Source organism: Emiliania huxleyi (genome assembly GCF_000372725.1).
Source record: "Emiliania huxleyi CCMP1516 chromosome Unknown EMIHUscaffold_15, whole genome shotgun sequence".
Taxonomy (NCBI): Eukaryota; Haptophyta; order Isochrysidales; family Noelaerhabdaceae; genus Emiliania; species Emiliania huxleyi.
In genome coordinates, this window is record NW_005201092.1 from 1,184,796 (window position 1) to 1,201,219 (window position 16,424).

Genomic DNA, 16,424 nt, shown 5'->3' on the forward strand with positions numbered 1-16,424 from the left:
TGTTTCGACTTTGGGCATGCCAAGCCAAACCAGAAACCGCTCCACCGACCGCAACTCAAATTGGGCTACTTGCTTGGGTACTACGAGTAAATGTATCTTGCTTTGCCAACAACAGCACGTCGAGAGCTCGAGACTTCGTTCGTCTGGAAGAACGGTGGTGAAGCTGGACGTGCCCCGTGCCCTGCTGCTGTTCCTTCGACATATCAACGTGTGAGTGTTAGAGTTGTTTGGTATTGCTAAAAATCTCTCTCTCTAGATCTAGGTGCCCACGGTCGATTTTTGCTCTTGCTCAAGAAATCGAAAAGCTCGGGGGTCGAAAGTAGCAGCTGCGACGAGGAGAGCCCACCTGTCCCCCTGATCGTCCTTCCAAAATCCTTGCAGGTGGGGACCTGTCCTACTCCACGGTGCGGCGAGCGTTTTCTTTCTTTCGGTTTAGCAGCGGCCGAGGCAGCGGCGGAGGCAGGGCGAGTCCCTCTTCACGTGCCAACGATAATGCCGGCGACCGCACGCATCCCCGACGCATTTGCTGGCGCCGCGGCGGCCATGCCGGAGCCACAACGCGCCCTACTAGTTGATGGCGCCGATCCCTCCACCGTGCCGGCTGAAGAGGTCATGCGCACGCTCGGTGGCGGCGTCGCAGCGGCCTGCTTCGCCACCGATGTCGTCACGCTCCCCAGACTGCTTTGCCGATCGGCGTGCGAGGCGCTCGCGGCGGCGGTGGATGCGGAGCACGACTGCATTCGAGATACAGTTGACGGTGCGCCCGACTGTCAGCTCAATCTGACGTGCGAGGAGCTGTCGGCGCTGATTGGAGCCGCGAACGTCGAAGCCATCGCCGCGGTCGCACGCGCGCTCGACCTGCGCGGTGGCGGCGGACGCCAGCGGGAGCTTGCCATGGTCGAAGCGTTTGTGAGGAAATACACGCCAGCGACTCGGCCCTGGCACCCCTTTCATCAAGACAGAGCGCGAATTACCGTCAACGTTGCGCTGTCGGACGACTCGCAGCACGGCGGCGGCCGGCTCCTCGGGCTCTTTGCGGACGGCGTGGTCCGGTTCGATCGAGCCGCGGGCGACGCGACCGTCCACTTCTCGCGGGTCGTCCACGGCGTCTCTCGGATGGAGCACGGCACGAGGTACGCTCTCATCGTCTTCCTCGGCGAGGAGCCGCCGGTGAGGAGAACGCTTGGGCCCGATGGCGTGTGGACAAGAGCTGTGGACGTGTGACCCCTCTCTCGCGGTTCGGAGCTGTTGGGAAAGGCTGGGGCAGTCGACTCGAGTCTCGACGAGCGTGCGTGCGGTGACTCGTGGCGCAGGCCGCCCGTTGACCTCTTCGTACCCTCCGCACATTCCCCTCCCGCCCTCACACGGCGCGGCCGCAAGCAACGGGGGCGGCACGCAAACGACATACTAAAAGGCACATGTACAAAACGCGAAAAAATACGAAAATGACACCAAGAAATATCATTCTCGCAAAACCTCTCTCGTCTCTCTCCCTGCTCTCTCCACAGCGAGCAGCGGTCTCCAGGAGCAGGTGAGTGGTGACGTCCCCACGCGCGCGTGGGCGAAAGAGCGTATTCGCCACCCGCGCAGTCGCTGCGCAGCGATGGGACAGTGGCGTGAGTCGGTGAAGCTCACACTGACCGGTGCGAGGGAGACTCGGGACGGCCGCCCGCAGCCCGAAATGGCGGCCCGCCACGCCGCTCACTCCTCCTCGAGCGACAGCGTCTCCATTTTGCGGTAGAGGCACATGTACGCGATGTGCCAGTCGCCTCCGCCGTACAGCTCCTTGATGCGCGGGGCGTCCACCTCGGCGACCGTCTCGTCGTCGAACACGAGCCACGTCTTCGCGTCGCGCTTGACCCACGCAACATAGTGGCCGCCCTCGGCCGTCCGCCCCTGATGCGTGATGATGCCAAACAGCTCGTACTGGCCTGGGCGGGGAGGGACGGGGGAGGGTGGGACAGGGAGGGACGGGGGAGGGGTCGGGCGGGGGGGGGGGGGGGCGGAAGCAAAGCAACCCGAGCCCCGGCGGCCCGAGCCCCGGCGGCCCGGGCGGCGGCGGCCCGGGCGGCGGCGAGGGCGGCGTCGCACCGGTCCGGTTGTCGCACTCGAGCGCGTGGACGGGGCCGATGCGCGCGGCCTAATTAAATCGTAATTAATGAGAGAGTATTTAATTAAGGACGGGGCCGGGGCGCGCGGCCTCAGCGTGGATCTCCTCGACCGCCTTCGAGCGGTCCGCCTCGCCGGAGGAGCCCGCGCCTAGAAGGTTCCTAGAAGGTTCCTGGAGCTTCCTAGAAGGTTCCTCGCCTCGCCGGAGGAGCCCGCGCCCTCCGTCTCCATCGGCGTTGGCTCGGCCGGCTTGGCGGCGAGCGCCGCGGCGCCGGCTAGGGTGTGCTCTCCAGTGTCGGCCGGCGCGGCGGCGGCGGCGGCCTTGTCGGCGGCAACCTTGTCGGCGGAAGCCTTGTCCGCTGCAGCCTTGTCGCGCGCCTCTTCGAGCCTGTTGTTGTGCGACGCGATGTTTGCCTGCAGCTCTTTTGTGCACAGGTTCCGCACGTCGAGCACGTCGGGGAAGGAGATCGGGCGGAGGATCTTCGCGCGCTTCTCGGTGTCCTTGCGGTACTGGAAGCGCACAAAGTTGACGGCGAGGTAGGGCGGGAGGCGGGCGATCTGCTCCGTCTTGTCGAAGAGCGCCTCGCGGCCGAGCGCGGCCGAGTGCTTCTCGATCGACTCGGAGAGGGACGCCTCGACCGCCGTGTAGAGGTGCGCCTGCCCGCGGCAGAGGGCGGTGAGGGAGGAGGCGCTTCGCAGCCGCGGCCCGGCGGGAGGCGCGCCGTCTTCTCGTTGATGTGGCACTTGAGGACCGTGTCCTTCTCGCGCTTCTCGTACGGCTCCTCGCCGCCCGCCTCGGCGCACGCGTACCTCGTCACCTTCTCGACGCCTACGGGACGCGTCGCGGACATGTCACGCGCGCCCCCAGACACGTCGACCGCTGCCACCTCTCGTCGCCAAAGAGCGCGTCGCCGAGGTTGTCGCGCAGCTCCTGCTGGTGCGGCAGCAGCGGCGGCGAGGCGTTGTCGAGGTCGGACGGCGCGCCGCCTAGAAGGTTCCTAGAAGGCTCCTAGAAGGCTCCTAGAATGTCCCTGGAGGTCGGACGGCCCGGCGCCGTCGGGCAGCTTGAGCCGCTGCGCGAGCACATTCGTGACGAGCGTGGACCAGCACTCCTGCGCGTCCTGCTGCACAAAGCCGCGCCCGCCCTCGGCCTGCTGGGCGAACATCGGGAAGTTCTGCCGAAAGACCGACACGAACTTGAACGGGCGCACCTCCTGCGTCGCGTTGGACCGCTCGAGCTCGCCGACCAACTCACGCATCGCAAACAGCAGCGCCTTCTCAGACTCGCCGCCGGTGCCGGCGTACTTTTGCAGCGCGAGCGATACCTCGGGGATGCGGATCATCACCTGCAGCGACGAGTTGAGGTAGCAAGTGTTGCCGAGGTTCGTCAGCCCGCCTGGGTTCTTGGACGCGGTGAGCGCGGCGACGTCGACCGCGGGCATGTCCTCCACGAAGATCGTCTTCTCGGCGGGCGCCTCGGGCACCGCCTCGGCCGAACCCATGAGCATCAGCACCTGGCCCTGCTTGACGCCCAGCGCCTCCCAGTCCGCGCCGTCCTTGACGGTGCCTCCCTTGACGCCCATGATCTTTTGCCGCTCGACCGGCACGTTGGTGAGCGCGAATAGCTGCGCCTTGAAGAGGTCGACCGGCGCCGACTTGTCCAGCTCGACGGCCTCGAACTTCTTCTTGCCCCACTTGACGGTGACGTTGATTGTGGACATATATATATTTGCAGCGGCGGAACGCGAGACGGCCTGGGCGAAAAAAATTTAAAACGCGAAAGAATTTTCTACGGCACAGCGGCGAGGAAATGACAAGGGAGAGAACGACGAGAGTGGGACGACCGCGAGGTGGCATGAAGGCTGCAGCGAGAAGCGGCGAGAGACTGCGAAGAGAGATAGGAAGAGGCAGACTCCCTAGGGTGGGCGACGGCTAGCGCATCACACACCTCTCCTTAAAATCCCTGTGTGGTGGCGGCGTGCCGTCCTCCCATCCCTCCCTTGGGTTGTCTGTTTTCTTTCTTTCTTTCTTCGCACAGCGGCGAGAGACTGCGAAGAGAGATAGGAAGAGGCAGACTCCCTAGGGTGGGCGACGGCTAGCGCACCACACACCTCTCCTTAAAATCCCTGTGTGGTGGCGGCGTGCCGTCCTCCCATCCCTCCCTTGGCTTGTCTGTTTTCTTTCTTTCTTTTTTACACAAGACGGCTAGCGCACCACACACCTCTCCTTAAAATCCCTGTGTCGTGGCGGCGTGCCGTCCTCCCATCCCTCCCTTGGGTTGTCTGTTTTCTTTCTTTCTTTTTTACACAAGACGGCTAGCGCATCACACACCTCTCCTTAAAATCCCTGCGTCGTGGCGGCGTGCCGTCCTCCCATCCCTCCCTTGGGTTGTCTGTTTTCTCTCTCTCTCTCCACACAAAACTCCCTCGCACAACACTGCAGACTGCAGGCACCAGGCTTGACCCCGTTGGGCCACGGTGACTAGGGAAGGGGAAGCAGAGTTCAGCAACGTATTCACGGGCGTCTCAGCAATTGGCCGGTCGACAAATTTCTTGTTGGCTTCTAAAAATCTCTCTCTCAAATTTTGCCGAACGGGTCTATCGAGGTCTCGCGGAACGCAATTTTTTGCACATTGATCATTGTCGGTATACTCTCACCAAGATGCACTAAAGTACGAAACAAAGTTGTAACAATACAAGGCTGTTTCCAGTGGGGGGAATGGCCAACTACACACAGAACTCGGCTCTCGAGCAGTCAGGTCACAACATGACACACACCGCGCTGCCACCTCCTCCCGCCCCCCCCGCCCCCCCCCCGCGGCCACCGCCGCGCGGCCGCCCAAAGGGGCCCTACGCAGCGCTGCTGAGGGGCGGCGCCAGCGCGTGACCGACGCATGCACAAGGGAGCCGTCAGATCTCGCATTTGCTCGCATTGATGGCAGCTTCCTTGGAATACTTCCACAGGGGATCGAAGAAGGCGGTCTTGAAGTGCTTCGCAGCGGCTGAATTCTCAACGACGTAGCCAAAGTTCTGTAGGGAAGTCGGATAGAGGTTCCGCGAACCAATGTAGAAGACGGCGTCATCGACGAGGAACACTTTGGTATGGAGCGCGATTGCCTTGCCTGCGACTTCCACTTTGGCATGTCATGCGCGATGCGGACTGAGGCGAGCTTCAAAAGCTCGCAGACCCTCTTCTTCGCCTTCACTGGGCAATCGCTGTCACCAGCCTGTGCAAGGCACATCCGAGGTAGCAGGGCCTTCGTAATGTCCGTCAACTTGTACACTGAGGGCCCGTGCGTTAATGACCGCGCAAGATATGAAGGGTGGCTAAGGGCTCTGCCCGCAAGGCGCCCGCGTCGCAGACGCGGTACCATTGACAAATCTGCAATATACCCCCACACGAACAAATAGCAAAATCCGAATACCGTGCAGAAACCATGTGATGTCCGCCGTGGACGGACCCGTGCAAGCCTTCAGCTGGTGCCAAGACATCCGTAAAATTGAAGCCAAGAACGTCCGCCAAATCCGTGCTTTCGGAGCAACTGAGGGAAAGCCGCTGATCGAGCCCAGCGTGCCCGCGGCCGCCTCCCGCGCAGCACCGCCGCTGGGGACGACACGCTGCGGAATCGGATCGAGCCCATCCATGCACCGGGCAAAGAAAGGACGCTGCACAAGCGGTTGGAGAGGCAGCCGGCGTCTGCCGTCACAACGAGTCCCAGCGCTAGAGGGGCCCCCGGAGGGATGCTCAACCGCTCCACGCCACCTTATTCCCAGGTCCGCTGAGTTATTTTTTGCGCTAACACGCTCATATATTATATATATATGTGGAGCGCCGGCCTTTCGCTGTTGTTGTTAGTTGTCCTCCGAGGTGTTGAGCCAGCGTCATGACTGCGGCCCTGTTCGCTCTCCTCCTCCTTCCAGCGCTCAACGACGACGCTGACCCTCGCACCCTCGTCCGCTGGGCCTCGTCGCGCTGCGAGCCGGCCGTAAGCGGCTCGTGCGGCCGCGAGCCGCACGGCTACTGCGACGCGTCGGTCGGCCGGTGCGTCTGCTCGCCCGGCCGCTTCGGTCCGCGGTGCGAGCAGATGCACTACCCGGCCTGCCGGCTGCACCCCGACGGCGAGATGGCGTGCGACACCTTTGTCGGCCTCATGTCCTGCGCGTGCCGCCTCTCGTGCGAGCAGAGGTACGGCTCGATGGCGCGGTTCAACACGCCTCTCTGCTGGGACGAGTCCGTGTCGGACGAGGAGCTCAGCCGCCGGTCGCTGCAAGCCGACGGCGGCCGCTCTCCAGCGACCCTCCGCACCCACACACTCCCCACCCTCCCCGACGCAAGCGGCCGCGCCTCGCTATCCCAGGCGCCCTCACCGCCCTCTCGCTGGTCAACACGTCCGACTTCCCGGCGGCGAGCGCGAGCATCGTCTTCCGCACCGACCAGTGGCCGCTGCGCGGCCGCTGCGCGCGGAAGAACATCGCGCCTGCCAAGCTCGCCGCCTGCACCTCGCGCACGGCCGTTGGCCACAACAAGGCGACGAGGCAGCGAGGAGAGGGGGGGGCGCCTCCGCTCTCCCCGCGGACGCCGCCCGTCGCCGCGCCTCAGGCGAGGAACATGCTCGGCGGCGACCCCGTCCCCAACTGGCGCTGCCCCGGCTCCTGCTCCCACCGCGGCACGTGCCTCGTCCCCGCCGCCTAGACACTTCAGGGGCCTTCTAGGAACCGTCCAGGAACCTTCTAGGCACGTGCCTCGTCCCCGCCGCCTAGACACTTCTGGGGCCTTCTAGGAACCGTCTAGGAACCTTCTAGGCACGTGCCTCGTCCCCGCCGCCGTCCGCTCGGAGCACGCGCGGGAGCAGTACCCGCTGCAGGGCGAGCGCGCCGGCGAGGCCCTGCCCCCGCCTCCGTGTGCGCGTGGGCGTGTGCCCTCACGCCTGCCGCACCGAGCAGGCGAGATTACCCGAGATTACCCGAGATTGCCCTCACGCCTGCCGCACCGAGCAGGCGAGCCGAGCTGCGTCTGCCACCGCGGGTATGTCGGCCGCGCCTGCGAGGCTGTCAGCCCGTCCGAGGAGCGCGTGCGCCTCGCGGCAACGCCGCCTGCCGACGCCGCGTCCGTGACGCGACCGTGAGACGTGTCCACAGGAGCCGTTCGGCGCGTCGAAGTACGGCTCGCTCTGCCTCAACGGCCGAGGCTGCTCCGGCCACGGCGCGTGCGTCGCCCGCTTCTGCCTCTGCCACGCCGGTTGGGCGGGCGCAGACTGCTCGCTCCCAAACGCTCCGAGCCGGCCGCTGGCGCCGCCCGCCGCCCTGCCGAGCGCGCAGCCGATTGGCGGGCGGCGCGTGCCCATCTACATCTACCCGCTGCCGACCGAGATGTCGCTCGAGCACGTCTACATGCGCGACATGCTGCGGCGAGGCCAGTACTACGCCAACCTCATGTTCCTCGAGGTGACGCGTCCTCCTGCCCAACCTCCTGCCCAACTCGCCATCGCATGTCCCCCAGCGCCCGCCCCTCCCCCAGCCCTTCCGCCAAGCGCCCGCTCCCCGCCGCACCCGCCCCTCCCCCAGTCCCTCCCCCAGTCCCTCCGCCAGCCCCTCCGCCAGTCCCTCCGCCGCGGAGCGGGCGGTGCCGCGCCCACACCCAACCGCCCGCCCCGCAGGCGCTGCTCCGCGACAAGGCCTCCGTCGTGGCAGACCCGGAGCAGGCGCGAGGCCGGCCTCGGCCCAGCGCCCGCCCGCTGCTCGCCCAGGCCGGCAGCTGCCTCGCCCGCAGGCGGCCCTCTTCTTCGTGCCGGTGATGCCGATGCAGATGGCGGGCAACTTGTGGCACCCATACGAGTTCCTCGCGCAGACCGCGCGCCACCTCGCGAGCGAGTATCCCTTCTGGCGCCGCTCCGGCGGGCGAGCGACCAGCCCTTCCTCGCACGCCGAGTGAGGAGGGGATCAACAACTCACGGCATGTCAATCCATTGGTAGTCGCGACCACATCTTCTTCCTCACGACGGACCGCGCCGGCTGCTGGAAGCCATTCGAGCTCAACCAGTCCATTGTGCTCACCTACCTCGGCTTCTCTGCGCCGGAGGCCAACTCTGGCTGCGAGGAGCGGCTGGCTAACCCTCGCCCTGACCCTGGCCCTGACCCTGACCCCTAGGCCAACTTTGGCTTCGAGGAGCGGCTGCGCTGGGGCGCAAACCCGTCGGGGCCGGAGCGGCGCAACAACGCGTACGACACGCGCGAGGGGTCGGTCGCCACCACGCTGCCCTGCTACGTGCCTGGCCAGGACATCGTCGCTAGCCCCACCCCTGAGTCATAGCCCATACCCAAAACCCTAACCCTGACCCTGACCCTGACCCTGACCCTGACCCTGACCCTGACCCTGACCCTGACCCTGCTACTTGCCTGGCCAGGACGTCGTCGTGCCCGTCGACACCGAGGTGAAGGCCGCCGACCAGGCAAAGTCGCCGCGGCCGGGCGCTCCGTACCAGTGCGCGGGCCGGGCGGGCAAGCTGAAGCTGCTGCACATGGGCGGCTCGATGCAGAACATGGGGCGGATCGAGTACTCGCAGGGCGTGCGGCAGCGCATCGCCGAGCTGCACAGCGACGAGCCAGACTTCGTGCTCGGCGGCACCTTCACGCTGGACGACCTGCGCGCCGCCACCTTTTGCCTCGCGCCGTCGGGCTGGGGCTGGGGCTGGCGCATCACGCTCACCCTGCTGACGCAGTGTGTGCCCGTCATCATCCAGCCGAACGTGACGCAGCCGTTCGAGGAGCTGCTGCCGTACGAGGACTTCTCGCTGCGCCTCACCAAGGAGGACATCCCGGCGCTCCCCAAGCTGCTGCGCGCCGTGCCGGACGCGACCATCTGCCGGATGCAGACCAGCCTCGCCAAGCACTACCGCGCGCTGCTCTGGCAGAAGCCGCACGGGCCGCAGCACCCGAGCGCCTACGACCTGACGATGATCGCGCTCTGCCGGCGAGAGCTTCGCCCCACCACCCCGCCGCTTCCGGCCTCCTGGCACCTCACACCCCCTCCCCTCCTCGCACGCAGGCGGGCCAAGAGCTTGGCCGTCAGGCTGTCCAGATCCCCCGATACGGCGCGCGCATACCTGGCACGTCACACGCCAGAATGCGCCGATACGCTCGAGGCGGCGGGCGTCGCGTTCACCTGACAGCAGCTGTGATTTGTATAATATAATACGCGTGCGGCAGACAAGGCAGACTCTATACTTTTACAACTTTTGGAATATCTTTTCTTCGTGCGGAGAGAGAGAGAGAGAGAGCAGGTGTGCTTCTTAGCCCCCCGGCCCTGGATGTGCGGTTGATGACTGCACTCCAAAGTCCATTTGTCCAATCTCCAACGGCAACGCGTCCAAGTGTCCGCTCCAAGTGCAGAGAGGACAGAAGAGCCTTTTCCCGCCCTCCTAGACCTCTCTCGGTTGCCTCTTTTCCCGCCCTCCCACTCCTCTCTTGCATTATTTTTCTTGGTGTCGCGCGGCGGCGGGTGTGGTGTTTCTGCTTTCTCTATGAAACACATAGTCTATGTCTCTCTTGCTCTTCACACTCTCCTTGACCGCGACAGGACTTGAGTCTTGTCGATGTCCGTTCACCGTTGTCCCCCGACTTTGAAGTTAGATTGAAAAACAAATGGGCCCTACGCGCGAGATTGATTCTGAGACCCAACCCCTGGATAGTGGACAGCGGGCCCAGCCCCCAGCGCCCGGCGGGCCGGGAGGCGCAGCATGTGCATGTCAGCCATCGCGCCCATGCCGCATGCGATCGGCATGCAGCGCCCAGAGGCGCGGAGAGCGCGGTCGCTCTCTCACACATTCGCCCTCGCTCCCTCCCTCCTCCCTCTCCCCTCTCTCTCAGGCGCCTGGGGGACGTCGCCCTCCGACCGGCATCGACCTTCTCCCTGAGATGTGAGAACCTCAGAGACAAAGCGATCGCGGCTCAGCTGGTCTTCTTCTTCTCGTCCGAACCCATGCCCAACATGCACCACCCAGCCACCAGACACACACCTCCAAGAGGAGTGACAGGCCTGTCAGTCAGCGGAAACAGCTGAGGAGAGTGATCAGGAGAGTCTATTGCTACTCCAGAGGAAGCAGACCCCAAGAGCCTCGGGGCGCCGAGCGCGAGGGAGTAGATGCTGCCTGAGCATGAAAGGAGGGAGGGTTGGACGTCGCCACCCTCGCTCTACCGACCAGACCGATCGATTGATTGCCCGAGAAGAGGACGGAGCCGCCGGTCCACAGACAGGCCACGAGGTAGTACGGTGTGCCTCCCGCGCTGCCTTGCATTCGAGAGCTCACCGCAAGCAAGGCGACCGCGTGCAAAAGCTGATAGACGCACGCAGTCCGCCATGACTGCAAAGCACCTCGAGCCTCCAGTGAGCCATGTAGAGCATGGGCGCCTGATTCGAAATCACCAAACCTGCACGGGGGCCACTCTCTCTATATGCCGCCACACGGCCACACGGACGGCACACCTAACGCCCCTGCAGCGATGGCGCTCGCTCCCAGCGCAGCAGCGCAGCGCCGAACCGTGGTGGCTGCCGCGGCTTCGGCGGCAGCCACGCCCGCAGGATTCCGACTGCTCGCCTGTTGCATAATAGGCGGCACTGCGGGCAACATGGATCGAGGCCCAGCGCCTTGGCCGTGAGTTGCGGTCTCACCGATGTGGAATAGCGCCGCACTGCGTCGCGTATGCGGTTGGGAATGAAATCGACGTACGCGCCGACCGCAGTGCCGTCGTCGCGGAACGCATACGGTGGCGGCGATGCCGAGCCTCCGTCGACAACGGGCATTGTATTGCTCACGGGATGGACGTCCATCCGGAAGCTTGTTTTCTTCTTTAAATCTTTATAAAGAAAAGGGGAAAGCGGACGCGGACGCGGCCTCCGCTGGGTGTGCGCTTCTTAGCTCCCCGGCCCTGGATGTGAGGCTGATGACTGCACTCCAAGTGCTCCAAGTGCTCGCAGCCAGGCTAGGGCTGGGTCGAGGACAGACACGTCCCCACCTTTGCAGGATTTTGCAAAAGCGAGGTGGGGAGGGGGGGCATCATTGAGCTGGCCTCGAATACGAAAATTCTTTTGGCTCGGCGGCCGCGCCTCTCTTGCTTGTGCGCTTTTCATGGTCGAGCCGAGTGGCGCGAGAGTGAGCGTGATTTCTTTTGTCTGTCAGGACTCTAAGTTTCTGTCAGGACTCTCAAGTTTGCTTGTCAGGACTCTCAAGTTTGCGTCAGGACTGCCCCATCAGGACGATTCCGCAGAGGGCGCGCACGGTCGAAAGGGGGGCTGGGCGTCTATCATTCACTGCTGGGGGGGAGGGGAAGGAGGGTTGCAGTGAAGGAAGGTGGAGGTCTCGTCGGAGGCACTTGTGAGCACTGTGAAGACCGTGCGCCGTCAGGACCCCGCCAGGACTCTGTCAGGACTCTGTCAGGACTCTGTCAGGACTCTGTCAGGACTCTGTCAGGACTCTGTCAGGACTCTGTCAGGACTCTGTCAGGACTCTGTCAGGACTCTGTCAGGACTGTCAGGACAGTCGCGGGAGCTCCACAAACCAGGTTACCCCGTTATGCCTGCCGAGGGGCGGTGGCCCATCGGCCGGCGGGGTGGAGCTCCGATCTTGCTGCTTGCCCATCGATGCTGCGTCGGCCTTGCGGCCGGGCTATATGCGCTCGAAGGGGAGGGTGGGCGTAGACGCGGTGGCGTCCAAGCCCGGTGTTGCCAAAGAAGTGCTGCCGCTCACGCGACGGATCTTACGCTTACGTTTGCTCAAAGGGGGGGATTGGGGTGAATGTGACACTCTGTCGCACTCACGGACTGAAGTCAGGAGCCTGTTGGCGGCCCGAGACTGAACGACAGAGCCTCTCTCCGAGGCTCTCACACGACTCTCGTGCGGCGTTCAGAGAGTTCGTTACACACAATGGGAGGGGACCGCCCGTCCTCCTCAATTCGATTATCGGGACCCCCGGGGGTCGTTACATGCGCCTCGTCACTCCGTTGCGAGCTCCATTTGCGGCTCCAATCGCCCCAAGTCACCGCGGAGAACTGTCCAAAAACCCTCCTCCGCGACACAGGCTATTGTTGTGGGGTGCGGGCTGCGTCGTTAGGCGTATGCGTGCACATGGTGCTGTATGCTGTGTGTGCAGGCAGTGGCGTGTGGGAGTTCGGAGTATGCCCGGAGGGCGGGGCTCGAGGCACGAGGGGCGGGGTGGTTTATAGGGCGACTAGACTTCGCACTGGGAGTCGCCCTCCCAGCTCTGAAGAAAAGTCTGCGGAATGCAGAGTTGGATGTGGGTGCAGGGTGGGGATCGAGCGCTTTTCGCCGCGCCGTGTACAGTAATGGAGTAAAGGCGCGATATCCGCGTATTAAAACACAGACGAAACACGAGCGCACTTTTTTGCTATAACTGAACACGGCGGGATCACACACGGCGGGGGTGCCTGGGCCGCTGTGGAGCGATGTGGTCAGGGGAACGACGAGACACAAATGGGACAAGCGTCAGCGGATCAAGGATCAGCACGGCGAGCGTGAGATACAATTCGCCGACGTGGATGATCACAACGTGGTGACAGACAAAGACCGTCATGGGAGCGCGGGTGCGGCAGCAGGCGGGGGTGCCACACGGAGCGCACCACGAGAGGATCATGCGGGGAGAGGCGGGGAGAGAGACCCCGGGCGCCGCCACGAGGAGCGAACTCAGGGGCTGCCTCGTATGTAAGGCCGCGAGGGACGCGGCGAGGAGGGCGGCACTAAAGCGGGACCCGCTGTGCCCGATCGTGCGGAAAGCCGCGCAGCAATGGACCGAGGAAGATGAGAACCCGCCTAGAGCGACAATGGCGCACTTGCTTAGCGGCGCCTGCCCGGGGAATAGGGAGCAGGCCAGATGGTTCCTCAGAGTAGCGCGAGCGCAGACGGGGACGGCGATCAGCAAAGTAGCGCAGGCGGCACCCGACTCCAAGGATACGCTGAAGACGCTGAGAATAGCGCATGTCGCTGCGCTGAAGGGCTCACGCTATAGGGTGCTGGATGAGGACGGGTACGATGCACTAGCACCAGCCGTCGGGGGGGTGTTGCCGGCGCTGGTAGATGATCTCCCGGAGAAGAGTCGGAGGGACCTTGGCGCCGGGGTCACGAGGAACTTGCAAGTCGTGGCCGAGGCGGCGACGGGAGCGGTGCAGAGGTGGATCCAGCTCAATGATGAGGCTACGGCGCGCATAATGAAGAGAGAGGAACACATCGAGTGGCTGAGGAAGCTCTTCGCTGGGTGGAAGGAGGCCCGGCCAGCCTTGAGGGAGTCGCGGAGGAGGAGGGATAATGGAGGTAACGTGGGAACAGGCCAACAGCCAGTGGGACGAACGAGGGCCGCGACGGCGGCTCAAGCGGGAGGGAGCGGAGACGGTGGGCAGAGAGCGAAGTGGGTGAGACTGATGATGCTCCTTCGACTTAGGGAGCGGTTCAGATGCTGGGCGGGCTTCAGGCTGGTGCTCACGCGAACAGGAATCGACGCGATGTGCAAAGCATACAAGAAGGGGAGAGGGAAGAGGAGAGACGCCGGTGAGGACGAAGCAGAAACTAGCGCAGACGAGAGCAGGGCAGACCCGGGGACTGGGGAGCCGGAGCAGACGGCATCGGCCGCCGAGGGAACGTTGGGAAGAGGCACGAGGAGGGCGGCGACTTCGACCGACTATGGAGGACCCGTCGCCAGACGACGCAGGGCAGAAGACGGTGAGGCGGAGCAGACGCGCAGGGTGAGACGAGGGAGGGAGCAGGACTTTGCGGAGATCAGCAGGAGGATGTACGAAGAGATTAGGAGCAGCAGGGACCCGAGGGACCATGTGGAAGACGGCTAGTGCTAGTCCCCCATCGGGAGGACGACCCCGGCTAGTCGCCGACCACACCCACAAAGAACCCTGCACAAAGATCGCAAGGGCGGGGGCCTGTTCCTTTTTACCCATCTCACAGTAGAGAGGTGTCCGTTTTTATTTATTTATTATAACTGAACACACGGACACGCTCACGCTGTCAGAGAGCGAGGTGTGGGAAACGCACACGGCGTCGCAATGCGTGCTCCGGCGCCTTCTAGTAAGTGGCTACAGATCACAACGCTCATCGCCAGCCTAGCCGTGGTAGTGGAGCAACCTGCTAATGGCGCCGTCCATGCCCCACATCATCCAGATGTCGCGGAAACTATCATCGGGCTACAACACCGCAACGCCGGGATTGGTGCGCAGCGTCGCCATCGGTGCCAACTCCTCCCAGGTGTTTGTGGCTGGGTCGAATCGCTCTATCATGTTGAGCGGGCGGTCCTCCTCGTCTTCCTCGTCGTTGTCTTCGTCGTCCCATGAGATCTCGCCGCCAACAGCGTACAGCTTGCCGTCCAGCACCGCCACGGCGTGTTCCTCCCGCGCCGCCGTCATCGATGCCACCGCCTCCCACGCGTTTGTCGCGGGGTCATACCTCTCCACCGAGTCGTCGTCGTACCCGCCAACAGCGTACAGCTTGCCGTCGAGCACCGCCACGCCGAAAGCTATCCGCCGCACCGCCATCGGCGCCACAGCCTCCCATGCATCCAGCGCCGGGTCGTACCGCTCCACCGAGCTGAAGTAGTCACCGTCGTACCCGCCCACAGCGTACAGCTTGCCGTCGAGCACCGCCACGGCAAAATTACACCGAGCCGTCGCCATCTGCGCCACCGCCTCCCACGCGTTCGCAGCCGGGTCGTACCGCTCCACCGAGCTGAGGTAGCTAGTGTGGCCGCCGTTGTTGTTGAAGCCTCCCACAGTGTACAGCCTGCCGTCGAGAACCGCCATGGCGTGAGAAGCCCGTGCGGTCGCCATCGGCGTCACCGCCTCCCATGCTTTCGTAGTCAGGTCGTACCGCTCCACCGAGCTGGAAGGTGCGCCGCCCTCCCTGCCGCCCGCCGCGTACAGCTTGCCATCGAGCACCGCCATACCAGGACGCGTGCGTGCCGTCGGCATCGGCGCCACAGCCTCCTCCTCCCACTCATTCGTTGACGCGTCGTACCGCTCCAGCGAGTTGACAGGCTCGCCATCGTTGTTGCGGCCACCAATCACGACCAAGCGCGGCCCCTCGCGCTTCTTCAGCGTCTCCTTCCAGCCGCGGCGCCATGCGCGGCACGTCCCCTTGGCGGCGTGCGCCTCGATCGGCAGCTGGGCGAGGATGTGCGGGGCGAGGTCCGGCGAGAGGAGGACCTCAGAGAGCACCCACTCGGGCTGCTCCACGAGCCGTGCGGCGTGCTCCTCCGCCACGCGCAGCGCGGCGTCGCTCGCGCCCGCCTGCGCCTCGATGATGGCGCACAGCTGCTCTGGCGAGAGGCCCGCGACGCGGGCGCCGATGCGGTGGGAGGCCATCGGCGCGAGCGTGGAGGCGCGTGTTTGTGTGGCAGGACATTGCGTCGCCGGTATTCTTTTTAACGTCGAGCCTGTCTGCTGTGAGAGAGAGTTCTTTTGTGTAAATTCTTTTTACATGTAACGTATTAATTTTCTTTTTTCGAGTTGATGCCGAAAAAACGCCCGTGCCTTACCTTACCTTACCTGCCCCTCACACTGTCATACTGCGACAACAAGTCGGCCTGCCTGCCTCCTATCCGAGGGGAATACCTCTTCCAAGAGGATGCGGCACGTCGCAACCAAGATTGCCTTCCTCCGGGAGCAAATTAAGGATGACAAGCGCGTACACATGTACCACATCCGCACCCAAGGCCAACTGGCGGACATCATGACCAAGCCGCTGGTGGCAAGTGTCTTTCTTCCATCCGCTCGTCGCTTTCGCCCTCGGGTAGTTAGCTGGGGGGCACTGGTGATCCCCAAACGGGCACTAGCAGCACCAACAGCCGAGCCACGGCATGTCGGCGCTGAGGGGGTGATCTGCGCGAGTTGCGGATACACCCTGGTCCCCCAGGTGTGAACGTCACGTGTGAACAGTCTCAGTAGCCACTGTGAGTCTCCCGTGACAGCCGTAGTGTCTGTGAGTAGCGGGGGAGCGAGTAGATAGCCGAACGGGGGTTTTCCCCGACCTCCCCGAGGTCGGCCAGCGACCTCCGAGAGGTCTTGCGCCGCTGCACCCGCCGGGTTTTGCGAGCCCGGAAACGCTGAAAAGTAGGCTAGTAAGCGGGTGTTCTGTGTGGCTTGAGTAGCGATCAAAGTTCTAAAACCGCCCGGAGGTGCTGTCACTCCGTAGAACGAACTAAGTAAACCTCACCGAGGTCGCCACTCAACCTCCCGGAGGTCATACCGGCGCACGCATTGGGCGTCGCCGAGAGCTCCCAAAGCTGACCTGTGTGGCTGCTTGTGCT

The 16,424-nt window shown here is 64.0% G+C and overlaps 5 protein-coding genes across 5 annotated transcripts; 2 read left to right on the top strand and 3 right to left on the bottom strand.

Annotated features, from left to right (window-relative positions):
* Nucleotides 1–492: 492 nt before the first annotated feature.
* EMIHUDRAFT_202167 (hypothetical protein) lies at nt 493–1,224 on the top strand (the record flags this gene model as incomplete). Its single annotated transcript, XM_005786761.1, has 1 exon — nt 493–1,224. One exon carries the CDS (start codon nt 493–495, stop codon nt 1,222–1,224), a length of 732 nt encoding a protein of 243 aa, XP_005786818.1.
* A 477-nt stretch (nt 1,225–1,701) lies between these two features.
* Nucleotides 1,702–3,830, bottom strand: EMIHUDRAFT_202168 (hypothetical protein; the record flags this gene model as incomplete). Its single annotated transcript, XM_005786762.1, has 5 exons — nt 1,702–1,896; nt 2,446–2,766; nt 2,862–2,919; nt 2,997–3,040; nt 3,195–3,830. The coding sequence occupies 5 exons, from the start codon at nt 3,828–3,830 to the stop codon at nt 1,702–1,704; spliced, it is 1,254 nt and encodes a 417-aa protein (XP_005786819.1).
* Nucleotides 3,831–5,018: 1,188 nt separating this feature from the next.
* Nucleotides 5,019–5,600, bottom strand: EMIHUDRAFT_202169 (hypothetical protein; the record flags this gene model as incomplete). Its single annotated transcript, XM_005786763.1, has 3 exons — nt 5,019–5,225; nt 5,297–5,335; nt 5,514–5,600. 3 exons carry the CDS (start codon nt 5,598–5,600, stop codon nt 5,019–5,021), a joined length of 333 nt encoding a protein of 110 aa, XP_005786820.1.
* Nucleotides 5,601–5,992: 392 nt separating this feature from the next.
* EMIHUDRAFT_449356 (hypothetical protein) lies at nt 5,993–9,274 on the top strand (the record flags this gene model as incomplete). The annotated part of the gene is made up of 11 exons (XM_005786764.1): nt 5,993–6,343; nt 6,445–6,621; nt 6,709–6,779; nt 6,901–7,010; nt 7,107–7,180; nt 7,248–7,553; nt 7,766–7,810; nt 7,879–8,006; nt 8,082–8,154; nt 8,275–8,373; nt 8,513–9,274. The coding sequence occupies 11 exons, from the start codon at nt 5,993–5,995 to the stop codon at nt 9,272–9,274; spliced, it is 2,196 nt and encodes a 731-aa protein (XP_005786821.1).
* Nucleotides 9,275–14,226: 4,952 nt separating this feature from the next.
* EMIHUDRAFT_202172 (hypothetical protein) lies at nt 14,227–15,480 on the bottom strand (the record flags this gene model as incomplete). The annotated part of the gene is made up of 2 exons (XM_005786765.1): nt 14,227–14,296; nt 15,248–15,480. The coding sequence occupies 2 exons, from the start codon at nt 15,478–15,480 to the stop codon at nt 14,227–14,229; spliced, it is 303 nt and encodes a 100-aa protein (XP_005786822.1).
* Nucleotides 15,481–16,424: the final 944 nt, after the last annotated feature.